The 23,567-nt window shown below is 48.1% G+C and overlaps 1 protein-coding gene across 1 annotated transcript in view; it reads left to right on the plus strand.

The window, feature by feature from the left end:
• The window catches only part of DNAH8 (dynein axonemal heavy chain 8), a 9,979,189-nt gene that overhangs the window by 1,632,531 nt on the left and 8,323,091 nt on the right, over positions 1-23,567 (plus strand). Inside the window, exon 11 of the mRNA XM_069236651.1 lies at positions 6,034-6,110. Coding sequence (XP_069092752.1) covers positions 6,034-6,110 — 77 coding nt within the window. The remainder of the gene's footprint in view (positions 1-6,033; positions 6,111-23,567) is intronic.

Below are 23,567 nucleotides of genomic sequence, written 5' to 3' on the forward strand. Positions count from 1 at the left end.
CCAGGTAACTAAAACCGATGCTCACCCTATACCCAGGGCAGATGAGCTAATAGATACACTGGCATCTGCCAAGTATCTAAGCACCTTTGATTTGACTGCAGGGTATTGGCAGATCAAGTTATCAGAGGATGCTAAAGCAAAAACTGAATTTTCTACCATTGGAGGGCACTACCAATTCACAGTAATGCCCTTTGGTTTGAAAAATGCACCTGCCACTTTTCAGAGGTTGGTGAATACAGTCCTGCAAGGGTTAGAGGCTTTTAGTGAAGCATATCTAGATGATATAGCTATCTTTAGCTCCACCTGGGATGATCACCTGGTCCACCTGTGGAATGTTTTGGAGGCCCTGCAAAAGGCAGGCCTCACTATCAAGGCTTCAAAGTGCCAGATAGGGCAGGGGAAAGTGGTTTATCTGGGACACCTGGTAGGTGGAGAACAGATTGCACCACTTCAGGGGAAAATCCAAACTATCATAGATTGGGTTCCCCTACAACTCAGACTCAAGTGAGAGCCTTTTTAGGCCTCACTGGGTACTACAGGAGGTTCAAAAAGAACTATGGCTCCATAGCAGCCCCTCTTAATGACCTCACTTCAAAGAAAGTGCCTAAAAAGGTATTATGGACAGCAAACTGTCAGAAAGCATTTGAGGAGCTGAACCAGGCCATGTGCTCTGCACCTGTCCTGAAAAGCCCCTGTTACTCGAAAAAATTCATTGTCCAAACTGATGCATCTGAATTAGGGGTAGGGGCAGTCTTATCACAACTTAATTCTCAGGGCCAGGATCAACCTGTTGCTTTTATCAGCAGGAGGTTGCCCCTAGAGAAAAGCGTTGGTCTGCCATAGAGAGGAAGGCCTTTGCTGTGGTCTGGGCACTGAAGAAGTTGAGGCCATACCTGTTTGGCACTCAGTTCATTGTTCAGACAGACCACAAACCTCTAATTTGGCTAAAACAAAGGAAAGGTGAAAATCCTAAATTGTCGAGGTGGTCCATATCCCTACAGGGAATGGACTATACAGTGGAACATAGACCTGGGAGTACCCACGCCAATGCAGATGGACTCTTCAGATATTTCCACTTAGACAATGAAGACTCATCAGATCATGGCTAGTCCTATTGTCCTTCGTTTGGGGGGGGGGGTTGTGTAGGAAAGTACCATCTGACCTGGCATGTTACCCCCATATTTCACTGTATATATGTTGTTTTAGTTGTATGTGTCACTGGGACCCTGCCAGCCAGGGCCCCAGTGCTCATAAGTGTGCCCTGTATGTGTTACCTGTGTTATGGCTAACTGTCTCACTGAGGCTCTGCTAACCAGAACCTCAGTGGTTATGCTCTCTTATTTCTTTCCAAATTGTCACCAACAGGCTAGTGACCAATTTCACCAATTTACATTGGCATACTGGAACACCCTTATAATTCCTAGTATATGGTACTGAGGTACCCAGGGTATTGGGGTTCCAGGAGATGCCTATGGACTGCAGCATTTCTTTTGCCACCCATAGGGAGCTCTGACAATTCGTACACAGGCCTGCCACTGCAGCCTGAGTGAAATAACGTCCACGTTATTTCACAGCCATTTACACCTGCACTTAAGTAACTTATATGTCTAACCTTTACCTGGTAAAGGTTGGGTGCTAAGTTACTTAGTGTGTGGGCACCCTGGCACTAGCCAAGGTGCCCCCACATTGTTCAGGGTAAATACCCCGGACTTTGTGAGTGCGGGGACACCATTACACGCGTGCACTATACATATGTCACGACATATGTATAGCGTCACACTGGTAACTCCGAACATGGCCATGTAACATGTCTAAGATCATGGAATTGTCACCCCATCCATGATCCCCCGAGTCTCTAGCACAGACCCGGGTACTGCCAAACTACATTTCCCGGGGTTTCACTGCAGCTGCTGCTGCTGCCAACCCCTCAGACAGGTTTCTGCCCTCCTGGGGTCCAGCCAGGCTTGGCCCAGGAAGGCAGAACAAAGGACTTCCTCAGAGAGAGGGTGTTACACCCTCTGCCTTTGGAAAAAGGTGTCAGGGCTGGGGAGGAGTAGCCTCCCCCAGCCTCTGGAAATGCTTTGATGGGCACAGATGGTGCCCATCTCTGCATAAGCCAGTCTACACCGGTTCAGGGATCCCCCAGCCCTGCTCTGGCGCGAAACTGGACAAAGGAAAGGGGAGTGACCACTCCCCTGACCTGCACCTCCCCTGGGAGGTGCCCAGAGCTCCTCCAGTGTGCTCCAGACCTCTGCCATCTTGGAAACAGAGGTGCTGCTGGCACACTGGACTGCTCTGAGTGGCCAGGGCCAGCAGGTGACGTCAGAGACTCCTTCTGATAGGCTCTTACCTGTGTTGCTAGCCTATCCTCCTTCCTAAGTAACCAAACCTCCTTTTGTGGCTATTTAGGCTCTCTGCTTTGGGGAATTCTTTAGATAACGAATGCAAGAGCTCATCAGAGTTCCTCTGCATCTCTCTCTTCACCTTCTGCCAAGGAATCGACCGCTGACTGCTCTGGACGCCTGCAAAACCGCAACAAAGTAGCAAAGATGACTACTGCAACCTTGTATCGCTGATCCAGCCGCCTTCTCGACTGCTTTCCTGGTGGTGCATGCTGTGGGGGTAGTCTGCCTCCTCTCTGCACTAGAAGCTCCGAAGAAATCTCCCGTGGGTCGACGGAATCTTCCCCCTGCAACCGCAGGCACCAAAAGACTGCATCACCGGTCCTCTGGGTCCCCTCTCAGCACGACGAGCGTGGTCCCTGGAACTCAGCAACTCTGTCCAAGTGACTCCCACAGTCCAGTGACTCTTCAGTCCAAGTTTGGTGGAGGTAAGTCCTTGCCTCCCCACGCTAGACTGCATTGCTGGGTACCGCATGATTTGCAGCTGCTCCCGCTCCTGTGCACTCTTCCAGGATTTACTTTGTGCACAGCCAAGCCTGGGTCCCCGACACTCCAACCTGCAGTGCACGTCCTCCTGAGATGTCCTCCGGCGTGGTGGGACCTCCTTTTGTGACTTCGGGTGAGCTCCAGTTCACTCTTCTTCGTAGTGCCTGTTCCGGCACTTCTGTGGGTGCTGCTTGCTTCTAAGTGGGCTCTTTGTCTTGCTGGACACCCTCTCTGTCCCCTTTGGCGACATCCTGGTCCATCCTGGGCCACAGCAGCATCCAAAAACCCTAACCGCGACCCTTGGAGCTAGCAAGGCTTGTTTGCGGTCTTTCTGCACGGAAACACCTCTGCAAGCTTCTTCACGACGTGGGACATCCATCCTCCAAAGGGGAAGTTCCTAGTCCTCATTGTTCTTGCAGAATCCACAGCTTCTACCATCCGGTGGCAGCTTCTTTGCACCCACAGCTGGCATTTCCCAGGCATCTGCCAACTCCCGATTTGATCATGACTCTTGGACTTGGTCCCCTTGTTCCACAGGTACTCTTGTCCGGAAATCCATTGTTGTTGCATTGCTGGTGTTGGTCTTCTTTGCAGAATTCCCCTATCACGACTTCTGTGCTCTCTGGGGAACTTAGGTGCACTTTGCACCCACATTTCAGGGTCTTGGGGTGGGCTATTTTTCTAACCCTCACTGTTTTCTTACAGTCCCAGCGACCCTCTACAAGCTCACATAGGTTTGGGGTCCATTCGTGGTTCGAATTCCACTTCTAGAGTATATGGTTTGTGTTGCCCCTATACCTATGTGCTCTCATTGCAATCTATTGTGACTGTACATTGCTTGCACTGTTTTCTATTGCTATTACTGCATAATTTTGGGATTGTGTACATATATCTTGTGTATATTTGCTATCCTCATACTGAGGGTACTCACTGAGATACTTTTGGCATATTGTCATAAAAGTAAAGTACCTTTATTTTTAGTATATCTGTGTATTGTGTTTTCTTATGATATTGTGCATATGACACCAGTGGTATAGTAGGAGCTTCACACGTCTCCTAGTTCAGCCTAAGCTGCTCTGCTAAGCTACCTTTTCTATCAGCCTAAGCTGCTAGACACCTCTTCTACACTAATAAGGGATAACTGGACCTGGTGCGGAGTGTAAGTACCCCTTGGTACCACTACAAACCAGGCCAGCCTCCTACAATATGCCATTTAGATATATGCCAGTAGGTCCATGTTTTAAGGAGAGAGAACCGTCTCTTTAGCACTGATTAGCAGTTGTGAAAGTCCTAAGGGTAACAAAAATGTATACAGCAAAAAAAGTAGAAGGAAGGAAGGCAATGATTTTGGGGATGACCCTTCAGAAAGAGCCATTTCAAGCATGTATATTATTTATTTATTTTAGCTGGTTTTTAGCATACTGCTTGCCACCAATTAGCATTCTCACAGCCTGTATACAGAGTAGCAAAATTTGACCTGGGAAAGCCTCAAAGTAGAATGGGGTCTTTCAAACAAAAATAGCCCCACTAAAGATCAGTAAAAACTTGGTAAAGCTTTGAGTATTATTTGTCAGACCCTAGACCTAGTTTCAGACATCTGATCGATAGACTGGAGAGAAGTGTATTTATATGGTCTCGGTATAATATTAGCCAAAAGCCATAGAAAAGGCAAGGGTCTTGGATTTTCTAAATTTGAACTGATCTTTTCGAATGTGAGGGGATAAGTTGAGGTACTTTGATGAATAAGGGTTTGGCTGCCAAATGTTTTTTATCTGAATTGATGTGGTGTCAGTAGCCTTTTGGTGGCAGAGCAGAGAGGCCATGATGTTTGATAGGGAACAAACAGACTTGCGATATAGTTTGGACAGCAGTTATTTATAGCGTTTTAGGCAAGAAAAATAGTTTTGAACTTCCTTTCCTTCATTGTGAGCCATTCTGGTGAGATTTGAGAGCAGAGTCAACATGGTCATGACATTCAGCACCTACCCAGTTCTACCTCCGGAAGCAAACTGTTTTGGGACTCCTTCATAAGGTGCATAATCTGTGCTAATTTAATTCATTAGAAGGAAAAGTTACTTACCTTCTGAAACAATATTTCTGGTGGTTATATAACCTATACAGCAGAGTCCTCACTGCTATCCCTCCTCCCCATTGAGCTACTGCTGTGATTAATGAGATTCCAGGGTATGTAAACATGTTATGTGCTGTATTTGTCACTGCTGGATTGTGTTGGTTCCTCTTGTCGAAACCTTAGCAGGAAGTTACTGAAGTGTTTGACACCTAATATATTCTGGTGATGTCGCATCTGGAGGTAGAGTATTAGCTGGAGTTGTGTGGTACAACCTGGCTGTGGTAACAACTCATGGCTTGGAAAAAAGTTACCTGGACCAGTCTAAAGCTTAGAATGAGTATTCATAAGGTGAGGAATCTGTGCGAAAATAATGTATCTATCAAACATATTGTTACAGAAAGTCAGTAACTTTTTTTTATTAAGCATCAGCTGGGGAAGGCTAGCGATTTATATCACTAGATGTAAAAGTCTTTATGAATTGTATGGTGTTATCAAGTACACATTATCAAGTACACAACCTGCCTGATTGAGGTATTAATAAACACATCTCTCTGCTGCTGTATTTTGCAGCATTGAGTTGTTTCATTTTTGTATTTTGTATTTAAGGAAAAATAATAAAACCTTCAAAAAGACATGAGCAGTTACAGGAGTGTTAGAAGTAGTATATGAATTCTAGAAGACCAGTCCCCATCTACAGTATGGGGAATAGAGACAAGCTAACTTGGGAACTAGAAGAGCCTTGAATACAAATGAGAGAAAACCTATAGCCACCTAACAAAACTCCAAAGTCTGTGGTCTCTGCTGTCATCAGAATAGCTACTTACTCTTCACAGATTCTTGGCTGTGAAATAACATAGCAAATGTATAAGCACAATACCAACAGTGAATGAATAGCATTTATTGGTTCTCGGGCATTTCACAAATGAAGTTATGACAGGAAAGCATGGACAGTAAAAGCAGCAGCAAACTGATTTTTAGACTTTCAAAATAGAAAAAATGTTTTATGTTCACCTCTTAGAAATGTTGAGTTATGATTGAAGTCTACTCATAAGATATATGATTAATCCTTTTTAGGTAGAGATTCAAGCATTTATGGCATCCTGTTTTGGAAGAATTTTATCTTCACAGAGTGCCCTTCAGCTTCTTCAAAGGTACATGCAAATAACTGTATTCAATTAATTTTTCTCATTGTGCACACTGCTCTTTCTAATACATCTCTGGGTAAGTATATATGTATTGTAAACATTCTTTCCTCATTTACCTTTATTAGCGTCATAATAGAAATTATACAAATTAACATACGGAGTATATGTAGACATATAAAGCAGCTTTTAAATATTTTTAAAAACAAGCATTGTCAAAGCCCATACAACAATCTTTAAGGTGCTAACTCATGGTTTTGGGACTGGAATTGTCCCCTGCATGTTTTATAGACTTGTTCCCCTGCCCTGAATGCTTGACCGCGTGTATCGGGTATCCCAACTTTTGATTTTAGGCCCTAGAATCATGCTAATGTAGTGTGTGCTCAGAGGCCTGGGTCTCTCCCTAACGTGAGTAGGTCCTCAGTTTGTCCTGGGACATGTAATGGGGCACCCCAAGCATATCATCATTTGGTAACCATGGACTGTTGACCTTGTCATGGGTTTAGTACATGGAGCGGTGGTGGCGGCATGTAATATTTGAAGAATTAATAGTGTGACCAGATCTTTTTTTTCTTAGTCATTGGAGTGGAGCTTTACTAACCTACTTTAAATTTCCACTTCAATGCACTTACCCAGTCCACAGCACTAACATTCTGAGTGCATGTAAAGTATGTTGATGTGTGCGCCTTGCAAGGTACATGCATGGTGTGTGTTAGTGAGCCAGAGTAATGGATGTCAATAGGATAAATTTAGGACATCAAAATCACAAAAAATGGGGCAGGATTATTTTTATCCACTCTTACATCCCTGCTCTACACCCTGTGTGTATGCCCATCCTTAGTGGGGTCTCCAATTTATGGATGGAAAAGCCTCACCCTCTTAATAGTGGCATGCTTTAACATCGACTAGTCCAACCTGCCGGGTTAAGGTAGTACTCACCCGGTGGTCTTAACAGTAGCCCCCGGGAAGAATTAGCTCCTCATGGGGCAGGGAGATCCAAATAAGTTGCCTTCTGGTCAGTAGGGTACCAGTATGGTAAAATCAAAATTGAAATTAAAACTACCTCAGCTTTCATCCACAAGTTATTCTTTATTAGGGATGAGGCTGGGTAGGGTTAAAAAGAATACGCCCTTTTTTTAAAAGGTGATAATGGTAGCTAGTGGAGCTACATTGGATTCCTGCATCTTATAAGAACTGGCAACACGTTTCGGCCATCTCCACGGTACCCCCCAGGAAAATTATTATCTTGGCGTATGTCCTCTGGCCTTCTTCAGGGCAACTATCTTCTAATCCCTACTGTCTAGCGTGTCTATCAGTTCAGCATTGAAATCGGGTTAGACTAACTCTTACCTTAGTCCGCTAATCATCTCCTAAAAAAATAAAACACATAGGAACATTATAACAATGTAATCAACATCAACATTTCAGACAGCATTACATAGGCCCTCATTACAACATTGGCCGTAAAAACCGTTTACTGCCGTGCAGAAGACCGCCAACGCACCGCCACGGCCGCGGAATTCCGCCATAGCTATTATGACCCACCGCACGGAATCCACCAAAATTCACAGGCACACAAGTCCGCCACACCAAAGGTCAATGATAAACTGGCAAAAACAAAACCTCCACCGTCACGCCAACAGAAATACGCCCACACTTTCACAACACACGAATCCACGCGGAGGTCTTTCAACCGCGGTATTCCATTGGCGGTACACACCGCCGCGCTCAAAATACACACACTCTTACAAAACACATCCACATTGGACAATTCCAAATACACACACTTGATACACATACACACACCACACACCCATTACAATATAAAACACACACCCTTATCACCCACAAACCCTTGCTACCAAAAATACCAAAAGAAGGCCAGAGAGAAACACCACAAACAACTACCAAGCATCCACAGGCACACAATACCATAACCCACATAACTTCCACGCACCTCACACAACACACCACTAAATATCACCCCACTTATCACTATACACACCACCCCACACATCACCCACACCACCCCATGGCACGGCAAAGACACCCCAGGTTCTCTGAGGAGGAGCTCAGGGTTATGGTGGAGGAAATCGTCTGGGTAGAGCCACAGCTGTTCGGATCACAGGTGCAGCACACCTCCATAGCTAGGAAGATGGAGCTATGGCGAAGAATAGTGGACAGGGTTTACGCAGTGGGACAGCACCCAAGAAATCGGGATGACATCAGGAAGAGGTGGAACGACCTACGGGGGAAGGTGCGTTCTCTCGTAGGGGATTTCCATGTATAGTCATAAGCACTGAATAGTTCCGCGCGCCTGCGGGGACCCCGGAGCACTGATGTGAAGTATATTCTTAAGTGCAAACACCAGCCGTTTGAAGAAAAGGTCTGTCAAAAAACACTTAAGAATAACATTGTGCAGCCTATGTGAACAGCTACACAGGCCAAATTGTTGAAAAGAAAATCAATAGTAGAGTAAATTCATGTTCAAACACCTATTTATTCTAGAAATGTAATAACAAATACATTCTCATACTTTATTTACACCTCTGATGAGAATAAAACAATGCAGGGCAGTGTAGCCCATAGGCTGCCATTATACAGAATGTAAATAGAGCTGTGCCTTTAAGAAAGCAAAGTCTTCCTGTATCCCATCATGCACAGCAACAGGCAGTTGCCTCAGTTCTTTTTTCCGGCTCCTGCTGACAGGACCCTGAAGCATTGAGCTCTACCTCACAAAGCTTTTTGTGACAGAAATTCATTGAAATATCTTTTGAATTTCATTTTCACTCGACGTTTTTACCTTTGAGTGATCATTTTCTACTGATCTCTGTTAAATTCTGACAGAATTTTGAGGTTTTTCGAGTTAGAAATGCCTTCACTTTTTGATAAATGTCCTTCTTGTGGCAGAAAGAAGGCTAAAACAGATCCACATAGGGTCTGTATAATTTGTCTTCCATCCAGCCACAAACCGGAGTCGTGTGACATTTGTAAAACCTTCTCTAGAAGAACCCTTCGTGATAGAGAGAAGATCCGACTTCAGGCGAGAGAGGACAGGAGAAAAAGTGGCCATTCCACTACAGAGCGAGGAGAAGGTCAGGCTTCTACCAGGGCTCAATCTGTTTCCTCCATGACTCCTTCCAGACCTGCTGAAAAACGACATAGATCTCCGACGACGTCGAGAGCGTCGACGTCGAAGCAGGGAACGGCGCCAACATGTTCGCCGTCGAGGAGTGGTTCGCCGGCGAGAAAAAGACATTGTTCGCCGTCGACAGCTATTTCGCCGTCGAGGCGGCGAAGACACCTGACGTCGAGAGGATCTGGGTCGCCGTCGACACGGCGAACACAGTCCACGCCAAGGAGATCCGAGTCGGGCTCGCTGTCGACACGGCGAGGGAGATCGCCGTCGAGAGAGAGTGTTCGCCGTCGGAGGCGTTCACCGTCACTGCACCGACGTCGAGGGTCGTCGTCGAGAGGTTCTCAGTGGCGAGACGAGCCGACGTCTAGAGGCACTCGCCGTCACCGCAGTTTGACGTCGAGGAGTGCTTCGACGTCGAGAAGACCATCTAAGAGGCCTAGAAGGGTTTATACAACCTCGGAATCCTCGGCCTCGCTTATCCTACTTCCAGCATCGCCACAGCTCTCGCAAAGGCAGTCGCCGTTACCACAGACGCCGGTAACACCTACGGCTCCTCTTCCGGCACCTACTCCAGAGTCTGTTCCGAGGACTCCAACGCGATCTGTAGGGCGTTCTGGATATTCGTCGAGGCGTACATCTACCTCTAGGCACCGTCGTCAGGAATCACATCATGGACATTCTTCATCATCCACACGGGACTACTCTCCAACCTTATCGGACTCACCGTCCCCAAGAGTGTCCCCCATAGATGATGTCAACACATTTCAGGAGGTCTTAGTGAGAGGGGCAACCAAGCTGAATATCCCGCTAGCAGCTCCAGCCCCATCGACATCAGTAATCTTTGAGACCTTGCATCAAAAGACATCTTCACGACCTTTACTTCCACTGGTTCCGGGTCTTATTGAGTCAGCAATGGACATTTTTCTCACGCCGGCTACAACAAAGTCTGCTCCTTCCAGACTCATTAAAAAGTACCGTCCACCAGAGCAAGATCCTCTATTCTTGAGGTCGGACCCAGTACCAGACTCGGTAGTTATAGTGGCAGCGAAGAAATCGCATTCGACGTCACCGTCTTCCTCTGCTCCTCCAGACAAAGAGAGCAGAAAGATCGATGCTGCAGGAAGAAAAGTATGCTCGACGGCATCCATCACCATGAAAGCAGCCAGTGCCACTGCTTTATTAGGGAGATATCTATACTGCAGTTCGCGGAGCATCTCCCTAGGGACAAAAGGGAAGATTTCCTAGAGGTCGTGAGCGAGGGAGCTATGGTTTCTAACCAGATTATAAGTGCTGCGGCGGATTCTTCAACACTATCCGCACATAACTATGCTCATGGTATAGCGCTCAGGAGACATGCATGGCTGCGGCTTACATCGCTTAAACCCGAAGCACAGCAGAGGATACAGAACCTACCTTTCTCAGGCTCCACTTTGTTCGGCTCTCATGCCGATGACGAGATGGCCAGAATGAAGTCGGAGCTGGATACCCTGAAAGCGGTAGGCATGGAGCGACCTAAAGAACAGCGAAAAGGATTCCGCCCATATCAAAGAAGACTGTTCACCCACAGGTATCAGACTCCACATTGGACGTCTTCACGCCTTCAGCAACAGCAGCAGCATCAGAGGGGCTTCTTCAGAAGGTCGACAAGGGGTCGTTCAACACCTCAGACCCAGACACCTCGACAGGCGCCCGCGTCTAAGCCCTGAATCTTCGCTTCCCCCTCCTCCGTTATCCACTCCGGTAGGGGGAAGTATCTCAAATCATCTGGACGAGTGGCTACACATCACATCAGACGCCTGGGTTTTGAATATTGTGAGACATGGTTACGTTCTCAGATTCACCAGTCCTCCACCATCTGTTCCACCCAAAACAACCAACCAACACCTCGAAGCTCTTCAGTTAGAAGTCACCATCCTATTGCAAAAAAGAGCCATAGAACCCGTCCCGATCAGCCAGCAAGGGAAGGGGATTTATTCGAGGTATTTCCTTGTGCCAAAAAAAGACAAGCAAGAGTTTCGTCACATTTTAGACCTAAGGACAGCAAACAAGTGGATTCGCAAAGAGAAATTCAGGATGCTATCCTTGCACCAAATTTACCCACATCTTCGTCAGGGCGACTGGCTCTGTGCAGTAGACCTTTGCGACGCTTATTTTCATATTCCGGTGGCCAAGAAACATCGAAAATTCTTAAGGTTCACCGTCGGAAAACATCATTACCAATTTGCGGTTCTGCCCTTCGGCCTAAAATCAGCGCCGAGGACTTTTTCCAAATGCATGGCGGTGGTAGCCGCCCATTTGAGGAAGCATTGAATTTTTGTCTACCCCTATCTAGACGATTGGCTCATAAAGGCCTCCAGTTATCTAGAGACGCAACAACATTTCAAATGGACTCTACAGCTGTTACAGAAACTCAGTCTTCAAGTAAATCTCCTGAAATCCACAGCAACACCGGTTCAGAGGTTGCATTACTTAGGAGCCATTATAGATACAAATCTAGGAAAGGTGTTTCCTTCGGAGGAACGACGATTATCGATTCTCCAAAAGTGCAAACAACTGCAAGAGGCTCCACAGACCACTGCAAGAGTAATAGCTTCCCTACTGGGCTCGATGGCGTCTTGTATCCATCTCGTTCCCAATGCTCGCCTCCATATGAGACCATTACAGGAAAACCTGGAGGATCAATGGAGTCAACTAATGAACGAATGGGAGAACAAAGTCCTCCTTTCTCCCCACGCCTTACAGTCCCTCAAGTGGTGGTGTCTACCCAACAATCTCTTGGTGGGGATTCCGTTCCAACGACAGCCTCCAGCTCAAACCATAGTAACAGATGCGTCACTGCTCGGATGGGGAGCGCACATGGAACATCTTCGAGTCCAAGGCAAGTGGTCACAGAAAGAGAGTCTCTATCACATCAACCTGCTGGAACTTCGAGCGGTCCACCTTGCGCTCAAAGCTTTCCTTCCCTCTCTGAGAGCGGAAACTCTCCTTCTTCAGACGGACAACGTGGCCACCATGTACTATGTAAACAAACAAGGAGGCACAAGTTCCAGGATTTTATCCAGGGAGGCTCAGACAATCTGGCATTGGCTTCTAGCCAGGAACATGTCGCTAGTAGCAACTCACCTGCCGGGCATCCAGAATGTGCAAGCTAGATGCTCTCAGCCGAGTAATGGACGAGAACCACGAGTGGGTTCTACACGACGACGTCGTTCATTCCATTTTCGCACTATGGGGTTCCCCCTCTATAGACCTGTTCGCAACCCCAGAAAACAAAAAATGCCAAAACTTCGCCTCCAGATATTACCATCCAGGGACACTGGGGAATGCCCTGTGGATAAGCTGGTCAGGAGCATTTCTTTACGCCTTTCCACCGCTTCCCCTGATTCCGGCGGTCCTCCAGAAGTTATCCAATGCTCAGTCCAAAATTATCCTGATTGCTCCGGAATGGCCACGACAATGGTGGTTCCCAGACCTTCTTCACCGGTCACTCAAACCACACATCAGGCTCCCTTATCGTCCGGACCTGCTCACGAAGTTCGGAGGGCAGATATCTCATCCCAACCTCTCATCACTGAGTTTGGCAGCATGGCTCCTGAGCTAGTGCAATATGGACACTTGAACTTACCTCAGGACTGTATGGAAATCCTGAGAGAAGCTAAGCGCCCTTCCACACGATCCACTTATGCAAGCAAGTGGAAGAGATTTTGTGTGTGGTGTTTAGACAACAACATTGACCCGATATCCTGTGGAGAAGAGTCTATTCTGCCATACCTCCTAACATTGGCAAAATCGGGCTTACAATTATCATCAATAAAGGTACATTTGGCGGCTCTAACAGCATACAGGAAGAGCCCATCACAACCTTCCTTTTTTCGAATCCCAATTATTAAAGACTTCCTGGAGGGTTTAAAAAAGGTCTTTCCCCCCATTAGAAGGCCGTCTCCTCCATGGGAATTGAATGTTGTCCTATCGCGCCTGATGCTACCTCCATTCGAGCCAATACATAAGGCATCGCTTCAACATCTCACATGGAAAACTGCTTTTCTGGTGGCAATCACTTCAGCGCGTAGGGTCAGTGAAATCCAAGCCCTTTGCTCTCAGGAACCCTACACGGTTTTTCATTCTGCGAAAGTGGTAATGAGAACTCATCCAAAATTTTTACAGAAAGTCGTCTCCGATTTTCATGTGAATCAAACCATTTCACTTCCAACTTTCTTTCAAAATCCAGCTACTCCTGCTGAGAGAACGCTGCACTCTCTGGATGTAAAGAGGGTTTTGAAATTTTACTTGGACAGGACAAAATGCTTACGTAAATCACAACAGCTTTTTGTTAACTATGGCCCACTTAGAACAGGGTTGGGCACGTCTAAGCAATCACTATCCAGGTGGATTGTTTCATGTATAATGTTATGTTATCAGTTAGCGAACAAGTCCCTCTGTGGTAGGCCAAAAGCCCACTCTACTAGAGGGAAGGCAGCTACTACAGCCTTAATGAGAAATATACCTTTGGCAGAAATATGCAAGGCTGCCACTTGGAAGTCTGTCCATACCTTTACTCAGCATTACTGCCTTGATACAGACGCTAGGGCGGATGCACAGGTGGGACAGGCCTTGCTTAAGAACTTATTTGCATAACTTTAGTGTTTTGGCACTATTTTTTCTGTCTGCTCCACCGCGGTTATGGGGATGGGCTTGCTACTCTATTCAGTGCTTATGACTATACATGGAAATCCCCTACGAGAGAAGGAATGGTTTCTTACCTGTAACTCCAGTTCTCTCGTAGGGGTATTTCCATGATAGTCATAAGCAACCCTCCCTCCTCCCCGGTGGAGTTCACATAGAAAAAGTTACCATAAATATGGTTGATGTTGGTACTCCAACAAAGCTTGTTCCAGGTTAAAAGCCTTCAAAAAGAACTGAGGCAACTGCCTGTTGCTGTGCATGATGGGATACAGGAAGACTTTGCTTTCTTAAAGGCACAGCTCTATTTACATTCTGTATAATGGCAGCCTATGGGCTACACTGCCCTGCATTGTTTTATTCTCATCAGAGGTGTAAATAAAGTATGAGAATGTATTTGTTATTACATTTCTAGAATAAATAGGTGTTTGAACATGAATTTACTCTACTATTGATTTTCTTTTCAACAATTTGGCCTGTGTAGCTGTTCACATAGGCTGCACAATGTTATTCTTAAGTGTTTTTTGACAGACCTTTTCTTCAAACGGCTGGTGTTTGCACTTAAGAATATACTTCACATCAGTGCTCTGGGGTCCCCGCAGGCGTGCGGAACTATTCAGTGCTTATGACTATCATGGAAATACCCCTACGAGAGAACTGGAGTTACAGGTAAGAAACCATTCCTTCCGTGGTCTCAAGACACCACCTTGCGGTTCAGCGGACTGGCGGCGGACCCCCCCCCCCACAACTAACAACATGGGAGGAGCAGGTTTTGGCGATTCTGCATCCTAAGGGCCTCGCAGGAGTAGATGGAGGAATGGACTCTGGTAAGTCAAAGCTTTACTATTACATCCCCCACCCTACCTGCATGCCATCACATACCCCCACCCTCACCCTGACCCCCATCACTTCCACTCCTCACAAATGTCCCACTATCACAACCCACCCATTCCAACACCAGGCCCAGCATGCAACAACAAAGCATGGACACCCATCACCAAAGGATGGCCACCGCACATACCCATACACCCCCCTAAACCACCATCACACAAGGTCCCACACAGGAATGGAAGCACTGGGGTACACGGTCACCCACCTATTGCACACCATGGCACACACAGATGTAATAAACATCCTTTTATACCCCTGCAGGACCCCTACCCAACGTCACTGGACAGGAGGGTCCACACATGTCCACACCACCAACAGAAGAGGCCCACAGTGATGACAGCAGCTATGTCCAACTGGATCCAGATGACCAGCCCGGCCCATCGGGGACCTCGGGACAGTCGGTTCCCCTCACACAGTCACAGGCCACTACAGACCTTCCCCCCTCTGGAAACACCAGGACAGCAACCACCCAGCGGGCCCATACCTTTGTCCCCAGGACACGTCAAGCAGCAGTGTGTACACCACTACAGGGAACCCAGGTTAACCCACCACCCCAACAACAACAGGGACCTGAGGGCAGTGGTAGTGGGCACATGGTCCAGGGGACGGAGGCCCAGGAACACAGGGGAACTGGGAGGGCTGGTGTGCGACAGGGAGAGGACAGGCCAAGGGAACCGACTCTCCATGAGGCCCTCTCCTCCATCATGGGAGCCTAGCACCACTCCCAGGAGACGATGGCAACGGTACTGACCAAGTTTCAGGATACCCAGCGGCTGCAGGAGGAACAGTATTTGGGCTTCAGGGAGGAACTCAAATCCATCAATTCCACCCTGGGCACCATCGTAGGGGTGCTGAAGGAAGTACTCAACACCAGGAGGGGCACTGTGGCACAACAAGGGGCCCCTGACACTAGCCTGGACGATGAACTGCCCACCACCTCCGCCGGTGCTAGTGGACAGGAGGCACCGCCACAGGACCAGCACCCCACCCCCTGCAGAGGGAGAACCACCACGCAAACGGTCCCTGAGATCCAGGATAAAGACAGAGAACGATGCCAAGACCCCCACCAAGAAATGAGACCACCCTGAATGTCATCTTTCTGTCCCACTTTGTCACCCTGTCCATCCTCAACCTGCCCCAGCTCCACTTCCTATGCCCATTTGGGCAATGCACCTGTGAGACTAATAGACTGGACTCTGCCATGGACATTCCTCCACCATCACCCCTCACCATTTTACAACCCCCTCCAATATTGAGCACTTAAATAAACACCCTTGAAGCACAAAACAATCTGGAGTCAGTCTGTGATTTCGAAATAGTGTATTAGCAATTACAGTGACAAAATGCTCTTTCAATTGTAATGTCAACATACCTATGTCACACAGCTCTAGTCCATGAGGAAACAAAGCAGATGTCACACTGTGGGACACACATCTGTGAAATCGTAAGGGAAAGAGACAACTCAGTGACCATACACTGGGTGAAAACGACAGACTGTAGAGAGGTAGTAGTGTTAAAGTACATGTAGTAGGCAGGCCTGTATTCTTAGCTGTGTCTCACTGGAAATATTGCAGGATCACCGAGTTCCTGTTGTCCATGTCCTCTTCTTCTGCTTCCTCGTCTTCACTGTCCACAGGCTCCACAGCTGCAACAACACCGCCATCTGGACCATCCTCCTGCAGAAAAGGCACCTGTCGTCGCAGAGCTAAGTTGTGAAGCATACAGCAGGTGTGAGAAAGTAGCCTCTTTCTAGCCTTGTTACCCCCACTTGTGGCCTGTTTGTAAGTATATGTCAGGGTGTTTTCACTGTCTCACTGGATCCTGCTAGCCAGGGCCCAGTGCTCATAGTGAAAACCCTATGTTGTCAGTATGTTTGTTATGTGTCACTGGGACCCTGCTAGCCAGGACCCCAGTGCTCATAAGTTTGTGGCCTATATGTGTTCCCTGTGTGATGCCTAACTGTCTCACTGAGGCTCTGCTAACCAGAACCTCAGTGGTTATGATCTATCTTTACTTTAAAATTTGTCACTAACAGGCTGGTGACTAAATTTACCAAATCACATTGGCATACTGGTACACCCATATAATTCCCTAGTTTATGGTACTGAGGTACCCAGGGTATTGGGGTTCCAGGAGATCCCTATGGGCTGCAGCGTTTATTTTGCCACTCATAGGGAGCTCTGACAATTCTTACACAGGCCTGCAACTGCAGCCTGAGTGAAATAACGTCCACGTTATTTCACAGCCATTTACCACTGCACTTAAGTAACTTATAAGTCACCTATATGTCTAACCTTTACCTGGTAAAGGTTGGGTGCAAAGGTACTTAGGGGGTTATTCTAACTTTGGAGGAGTGTTAATCCGTCCCAAAAGTGACGGTAAAGTGACGGATATACCACCAGCCGTATTACGAGTTCCATAGGATATAATGGACTCGTAATACGGCTGGTGGTAAATCCGTCACTTTTCTGTCACTTTTGGGACGGATTAACACCTCCTCCAAAGTTAGAATAACCCCCTTAGTGTGTGGGCACCCTGGCACTAGCCAAGGTGCCCCCACATCATTCAGGGCAAATTCCCCGGACTTTGTGAGTGCGGGGACACCATTACACTCGTACACTGTCCATAGGTCACTACCTATGTACAGCGTCACAATGGTAACTCTGAACATGGCCATGTAACATGTCTAAGATTATGGAATTGTCACCCCAATGCCATTCTGGCATTGGGGGGACAATTCCATGATCCTCCAGGTCTCTAGTATAGTACCCGGGTACTGCCAAACTGTCTTTCCGGGGTCTCCACTGCAGCCGCTGCTGCTGCCAACCCCTCAGACAGGTTTCTGCCCTCCTGGGGTCCAGGCAGTCCTGGTCCAGGAAGGCAGAACAAAGGACTTCCTCTGAGAGAGGGTGTAACACCCTCTCCCTTTGGAAATAGGTATGAAGGCTGGGGAGGATTAGCCTCCCCCAGCCTCTAGAAATGCTTTGATGGGCACAGATGGTGCCCATCTCTGCATAAGCCAGTTACACCGGTTCAGGGATCCCCCAGCCCTGCTCTGGGGCGAAACTGGACATAGGAAAGGTGAGTGACCACTCCCCTGACATGCACCTCCCAGGGGAGGTGCCCAGAGCTCCTCCAGTGTGTCCCAGACCTCTGCCATCTTGGAAACAGAGGTTTATGTGGCACACTGGACTGCTCTGAGTGGCCAGTGCCAGCAGGTGACGTCAGAGACTCCTCCTGATAGGCTCTTACCTGTGTTGCTAGCCTATTCTCCTTTCTAGGTAGCCAAACCTCCTTTTCTGGCTATTTAGGGTCTCTGCTTTGGGGATCTCACTAGATATCGAATGCAAGAGCTCATCAGAGTTCCTCTGCATCTCCCTCTTCACCTTCTACCAAAGGATCGACCGCTGACTGCTCAGGACGCCTGCAAAACCGCAACAAAGTAGCAACACGACTACTAGCAACCTTGTATCGCTTCATCCTGCCGGCTTTCTCGATTGTTTCCAGGTGGTGCATGCTCTGGGGGTAGCCTGCCTCCTCTCTGCACCAGGAGCTCTGAAGAAATCTCCCGTGGGTCGACGGAATCTTCCCCCTGCAACCGCAGGCACCAAAAGACTGCATCACTGGTCCTCTGGGTCCCCTCTCAGCACGACGAGCGTGGTCCCTGGAACTCAGCAACTCTGTCCAAGTGACTCCCACAGTCCAGTGACTCTTCAGTCCAAGTTTGGTGGAAGTAAGTCCTTGCCTCCCCACGCTAGACTGCATTGCTGGGTACCGAGTGATTTGCACCTGCTCCGGCTCCTGTGCACTCTTCCAGGATTTCCTTTGTGCACAGCCAAGCCTGGGTCCCCAACACTCTAACCTGCAGAGCACAACCTTCGTAGTTGTCCTCTTGCGTAGTGGGACTCACTATTGTGACTTCGCGTGGACTCCGGTTCACTCTTCTTCCAAGTGCCTGTTTAGGAACTTCTGCGGGTGCTGCCTGCTTCTGTGAGGGCTCCCTGAGATATTGGGCGCCCCCTCTGTCTCCTCCTCCAAGTGGCGACATCCTGGTCCCTCCTGGGCCACAGCAGCACCCAAAAACCTCTACCGCAAACCTTGCAGCTAGCAAGGCTTGTTTGCGTTCTTTCTGCGTGGGAACACCTCTGCAAGCTTCATCGCAACGTGGGACATCCATCCTCCAAAGGCGAAGTTCCTAGTCCTCTTCTTTCTTGCAGAACTCCAAGCTTCTTCCAACAGGTGGCAGCTTCCTTGCCCCCTCAGCTGGCATTCCCTGGGCTCCTGCCCACTCTCGACCCTGTCGCGACTATTGGACTTGGTCCCCTTGTCCTACCATGGTTGTTGCATTGCTGGTGTTTGTTCTTCCTGCAGAATCCCCCTATCACGACTTCTGTGCTCTCTGGGGGTAGTAGGTACACTTTACACCTACCTGTCAGGGTCTTGGGGTGGGCTATTTTTCTAACCGTCACTGTTTTCTTACAGCCCCAGCGACCCTCTAAAAGCTCACAAAGGTTTAGGGTCCATTCATGGTTCGCATTCCACTTTTGGAGTATATGGTTTGTGTTGCCAATATACCTAAGTGCTCCTATTGCAATCTATTGTAATTCTACACTGCTTGAATTACTTTTCTTGCTATTACCTGCATAATTTTGGTTTGTGTGCATATATCTTCTATATATATCTTATCCTCATACTGAGGGTACTCACTGAGATACTTTGGCATATTGTCATAAAAATAAAGTACCTTTATTTTTAGTACTTCTGTGTATTGTGTTTTCTTATGATATTGTGCATATGACACCAGTGGTAGAGTAGGAGCTTTACATGTCTCCTAGTTCAGCCTAAGCTGCTTTGCCATAGCTACCTTCTATCAGCCTAAGCTGCTAGAAACACCTCTTCTACACTAATAAGGGATAACTGGACCTGGCACAAGGTGTAAGTACCTCTGGTACCCACTACAAGCCAGGCCAGCCTCCTACAGCAGGCCACGATGATCTAGCACACCTTCTTTGGTGAGTAGAATAGGGATCCACCTGTCATATGGAGGCACCTGAACCTGGCCTTCAGGAGGCCGAAGGTCCGCTCTATAATCCTCCTAGTTCTCCCATGTGCCTCATTGTAGCGTTCCTCTGCCCTTGTCCTGGGATTTCTCACTGGGGTCAGTAGCCATGACAGGTTGGGGTAACCAGAGTCACCTGAAAATCGCGAGGGACAACTGTTAGACACACACTAACCTGTAGGGATATCCCCAGACCCAGACAACCATTCCCACTGACTTGCTTCCAGGTGCTCACCTAATAGCCACACACGGTGCCTCTGGAGTTGACCCATCACATAAGGGATGCTGCTATTCCGCAGGATGTAGGCGTCATGCACTGAGCCAAGGGAACTTGGCATTAACATGGCAGACGTACTGGTCTGCCAAACACACCATCTGCACATTCATGGAATGATAACTCTTCCGGTTTCTGTACACCTGTTCACTCCTGGTGGGGGTACCAAAGCCACATGTGTAGGAGGCTGGCCTGGTTTGTAGTGGTACCAAGGGGTACTTACACTCTGCGCCAGGTCCAGTTATCCCTTATTAGTGTAGAAGAGGTGTCTAGCAGCTGATAGAAAAGGCTAGTTTAGCAGAGCAGCTTAGGCTGAACTAGGAAACGTGTAAAGCTCCTACTATACCACTGGTGTCATATGCACAATATCATAAGAAAACACAATACACAGATATACTAAAAATAAAGGTACTTTATTTTTATGACAATATGCCAAAAGTATCTCAGTGAGTACCCTCAGTATGAGGATAGCAAATATACACAAGATATATGTACACAATACCAAAATTATGCAGTAATAGCAATAAAAAGCAATGCATGCAATGTACAGTCACAATAGATTGCAATGAGAGCACATAGGTATAGGGGCAACACAAACCATATACTCTAGAAGTGGAATGCGAACCACGAATGGACCCCAAACCTATGTGAGCTTGTAGAGGGTCGCTGGGACTGTAAGAAAACAGTGAGGGTTAGAAAAATAGCCCACCCAAGACCCTGAAAAGTGGGTGCAAAGTGCACCTAAGTTCCCCAGAGAGCACAGAAGTTGTGATAGGGGAATTCTGCAAGGAAGACCAACACCAGCAATGCAACAACAATGGATTTCCAGATGAGAGTACCTGTGGAACAAGGGGACCAAGTCCAAGAGTCACACTCAAGTCGGGAGTGGGCAGATGCCCAGGAAATACCAGCTGTGGGTGCAAAGAAGCTGCCACCGGATGGTAGAAGCTGTGGATTCTGCAAGAACGAAGAGGACTAGGAACTTCCCCTTTGGAGGATGGATGTCCCACGTCGTGAAGAAGGTTGCAGAGGTATTTCCATGCAGAAAGACCGCAAACAAGCCTTGCTAGCTGCAAGGGTCGCGGTTAGGGTTCTTGGATGCTGCTGTGGCCCAGGAGTGACCAGGATGTCGCCAATTGCGTGAGGAAACAGAGGGGGCGCCCAGCAAGGCAAGGAGCCCACTCAGAAGCAAGCAGCACCCGCAGAAGTGCCGGAACAGGCACTGCGAAGAAGAGTGAACCGGAGCTCACCCGAAGTCACAAAAGAAGGTCCCACGACGCCGGAGGACAACTCTGGAGGTCGTGCACTGCAGGTTAGAGTGTCGGGGACCCAGGCTTGGCTGTGCACAAAGGAAATCCTGGAAGAGTGCACGGGAGCCGGAGCAGCTGCAAATCATGCGGTACCCAGCAATGCAGTCTAGCGTGGGGAGGCAAGGACTTACCTCCACCAAACTTGGACTGTAGAGTCACTGGACTGTGGGAGTCACTTGGACAGACTTGCTGAGTTACAGGGACCACGCTCGTCGTGCTGAGAGGGGACCCAGAGGACCGGTGATGCAGTCTTTTGGTGCCCGTGGTTGCAGGAGGAAGATTCCGTTGACCCACGGGAGATTTCATTGGAGCTTCTAGTGCAGAGAGGAGGCAGACTACCCCCACATCATGCACCACCAGGAAAACAGTCGAGAAGGTGGCCGGATCAGCGATACAAGGTTGCAGTAGTCGTCCTTGCTACTTTGTTGCAGTTTTGCAGCCGTCCAGAGCAGTCAGCGGTCGATTCCTTGGCAGAAGGTGAAGAGAGAGATGCAGAGGAACTCTGATGAGCTCTTGCATTCGTTATCTAAAGAATTCCCCAAAGCAGAGACCCTAAATAGCTAGAAAAGGAGGTTTGGCTACTTAGGAAGGAGGATTGGCTAGCAACACAGGTAAGAGCCTATCAGAAGGAGTCTCTGACGTCACCTGCTGGCCCTGGCCACTCAGAGCAGTCCAGTGTGCCAGCAGCACCTCTGTTTCCAAGATGGCAGAGGTCTGGAGCACACTGGAGGAGCTCTGGGCACCTCCCACGGGAGGTGCAGGTCAGGGGAGTGGTCACTCCCCTTTCCTTTGTCCAGTTTCGCACCAGTGCAGGGCTGGGGGATCCCAGAACCGGTGTAGACTGGCTTATGCAGAGATGCACACCATCTGTGCCCATCAAAGCATTTCCAGAGGCTGGGGGAGGCTACTCCTCTCCAGCCCTGACACCTTTTTCCAAAGGGAGAGGGTGTAACACCCTCTCTCTGAGGAAGTTCTTTGTTCTGCCTTCCTGGGCCAAGCCTGGCTGGACCCCAGGAGGGCAGAAACCTCCTGAGGGGTTGGCAGCAGCAGCAGCAGTGAAACCCCAGGAAAGGTAGTTTGGCAGTACCCGGGTCTGTGCTAGAGACTCGGGGGATCATGGAATTGTCTCCCCAATGACAGAATGGCATTGGGGTGACAATTCCATGATCTTAGACATGTTACATGGCCATGTTCGGAGTTACCATTGTGACACTATACATATGTAGTGATATATGTATAGTGCATGCGTGTAATGGTGTCGCCGCACTCACAAAGTCTGGGGAATTTACCCTGAACAATGTGGGAGCACCTTGGCTAGTGCCAGGGTGACCACACACTAAGTAACTTAGCACCCAACCTTTACCAGGTAAAGGTTAGGCATATAGGTGACTTATAAGTTACTTAAGTGCAGTGGTAAATGGCTGTGAAATAACGTGGACGTTATTTCACTCAGGCTGCAGTGGCAGGCCTGTGTAAGAATTGTCAGAGCTCCCTATGGGTGGCAAAAGAAATGCTGCAGGCCATAGGGATCTCCTGGAACCCCAATACCCTGGTACCTCAGTACCATATACTAGGGAATTATAAGGGTGTTCCAGTATGACAATGTAAATTGGTGAAATTGGTCACTAGCCTGTTAGTGACAATTTGGAAAGAAATGAGAGAGCATAACCTCTGAGGTTCTGGTTAGCAGAGCCTCAGTGAGACAGTTAGTCATCACACAGGTAACACATACAGGGCACATTTATGAGCACTGGGGCCCTGGCTGGCAGGGTCCCAGTGACACATACAACTAAAACAACATATATACAATGAAATATGGGGGTAACATGCCAGGCAAGATGGTACTTTCCTACAACATGGGTCCCATCAGTGGTACCTATGATGTTGGGATATGTCCCAGGGCATAGAAATCACCTTTCACTGTAGGCAAATCCTCCACCTGAGGGAAAACAATGTAGCTCCGCATGTGTTTCAGCAGGGCAGACAACACTCTGGACAACACGTTGGAAAACATAGGCTGGGACATCCCTTATGCTATGGCCACTGTTGTTTGAAGTGACCCACTTGCAAGAAAATGGAGTACTGACAGCACCTGCACTTGAGGGGGGATCCC

The sequence above is a fragment of the Pleurodeles waltl genome, chromosome 5 (assembly GCF_031143425.1).
Source record: "Pleurodeles waltl isolate 20211129_DDA chromosome 5, aPleWal1.hap1.20221129, whole genome shotgun sequence".
Taxonomy (NCBI): domain Eukaryota; kingdom Metazoa; phylum Chordata; class Amphibia; order Caudata; family Salamandridae; genus Pleurodeles; species Pleurodeles waltl.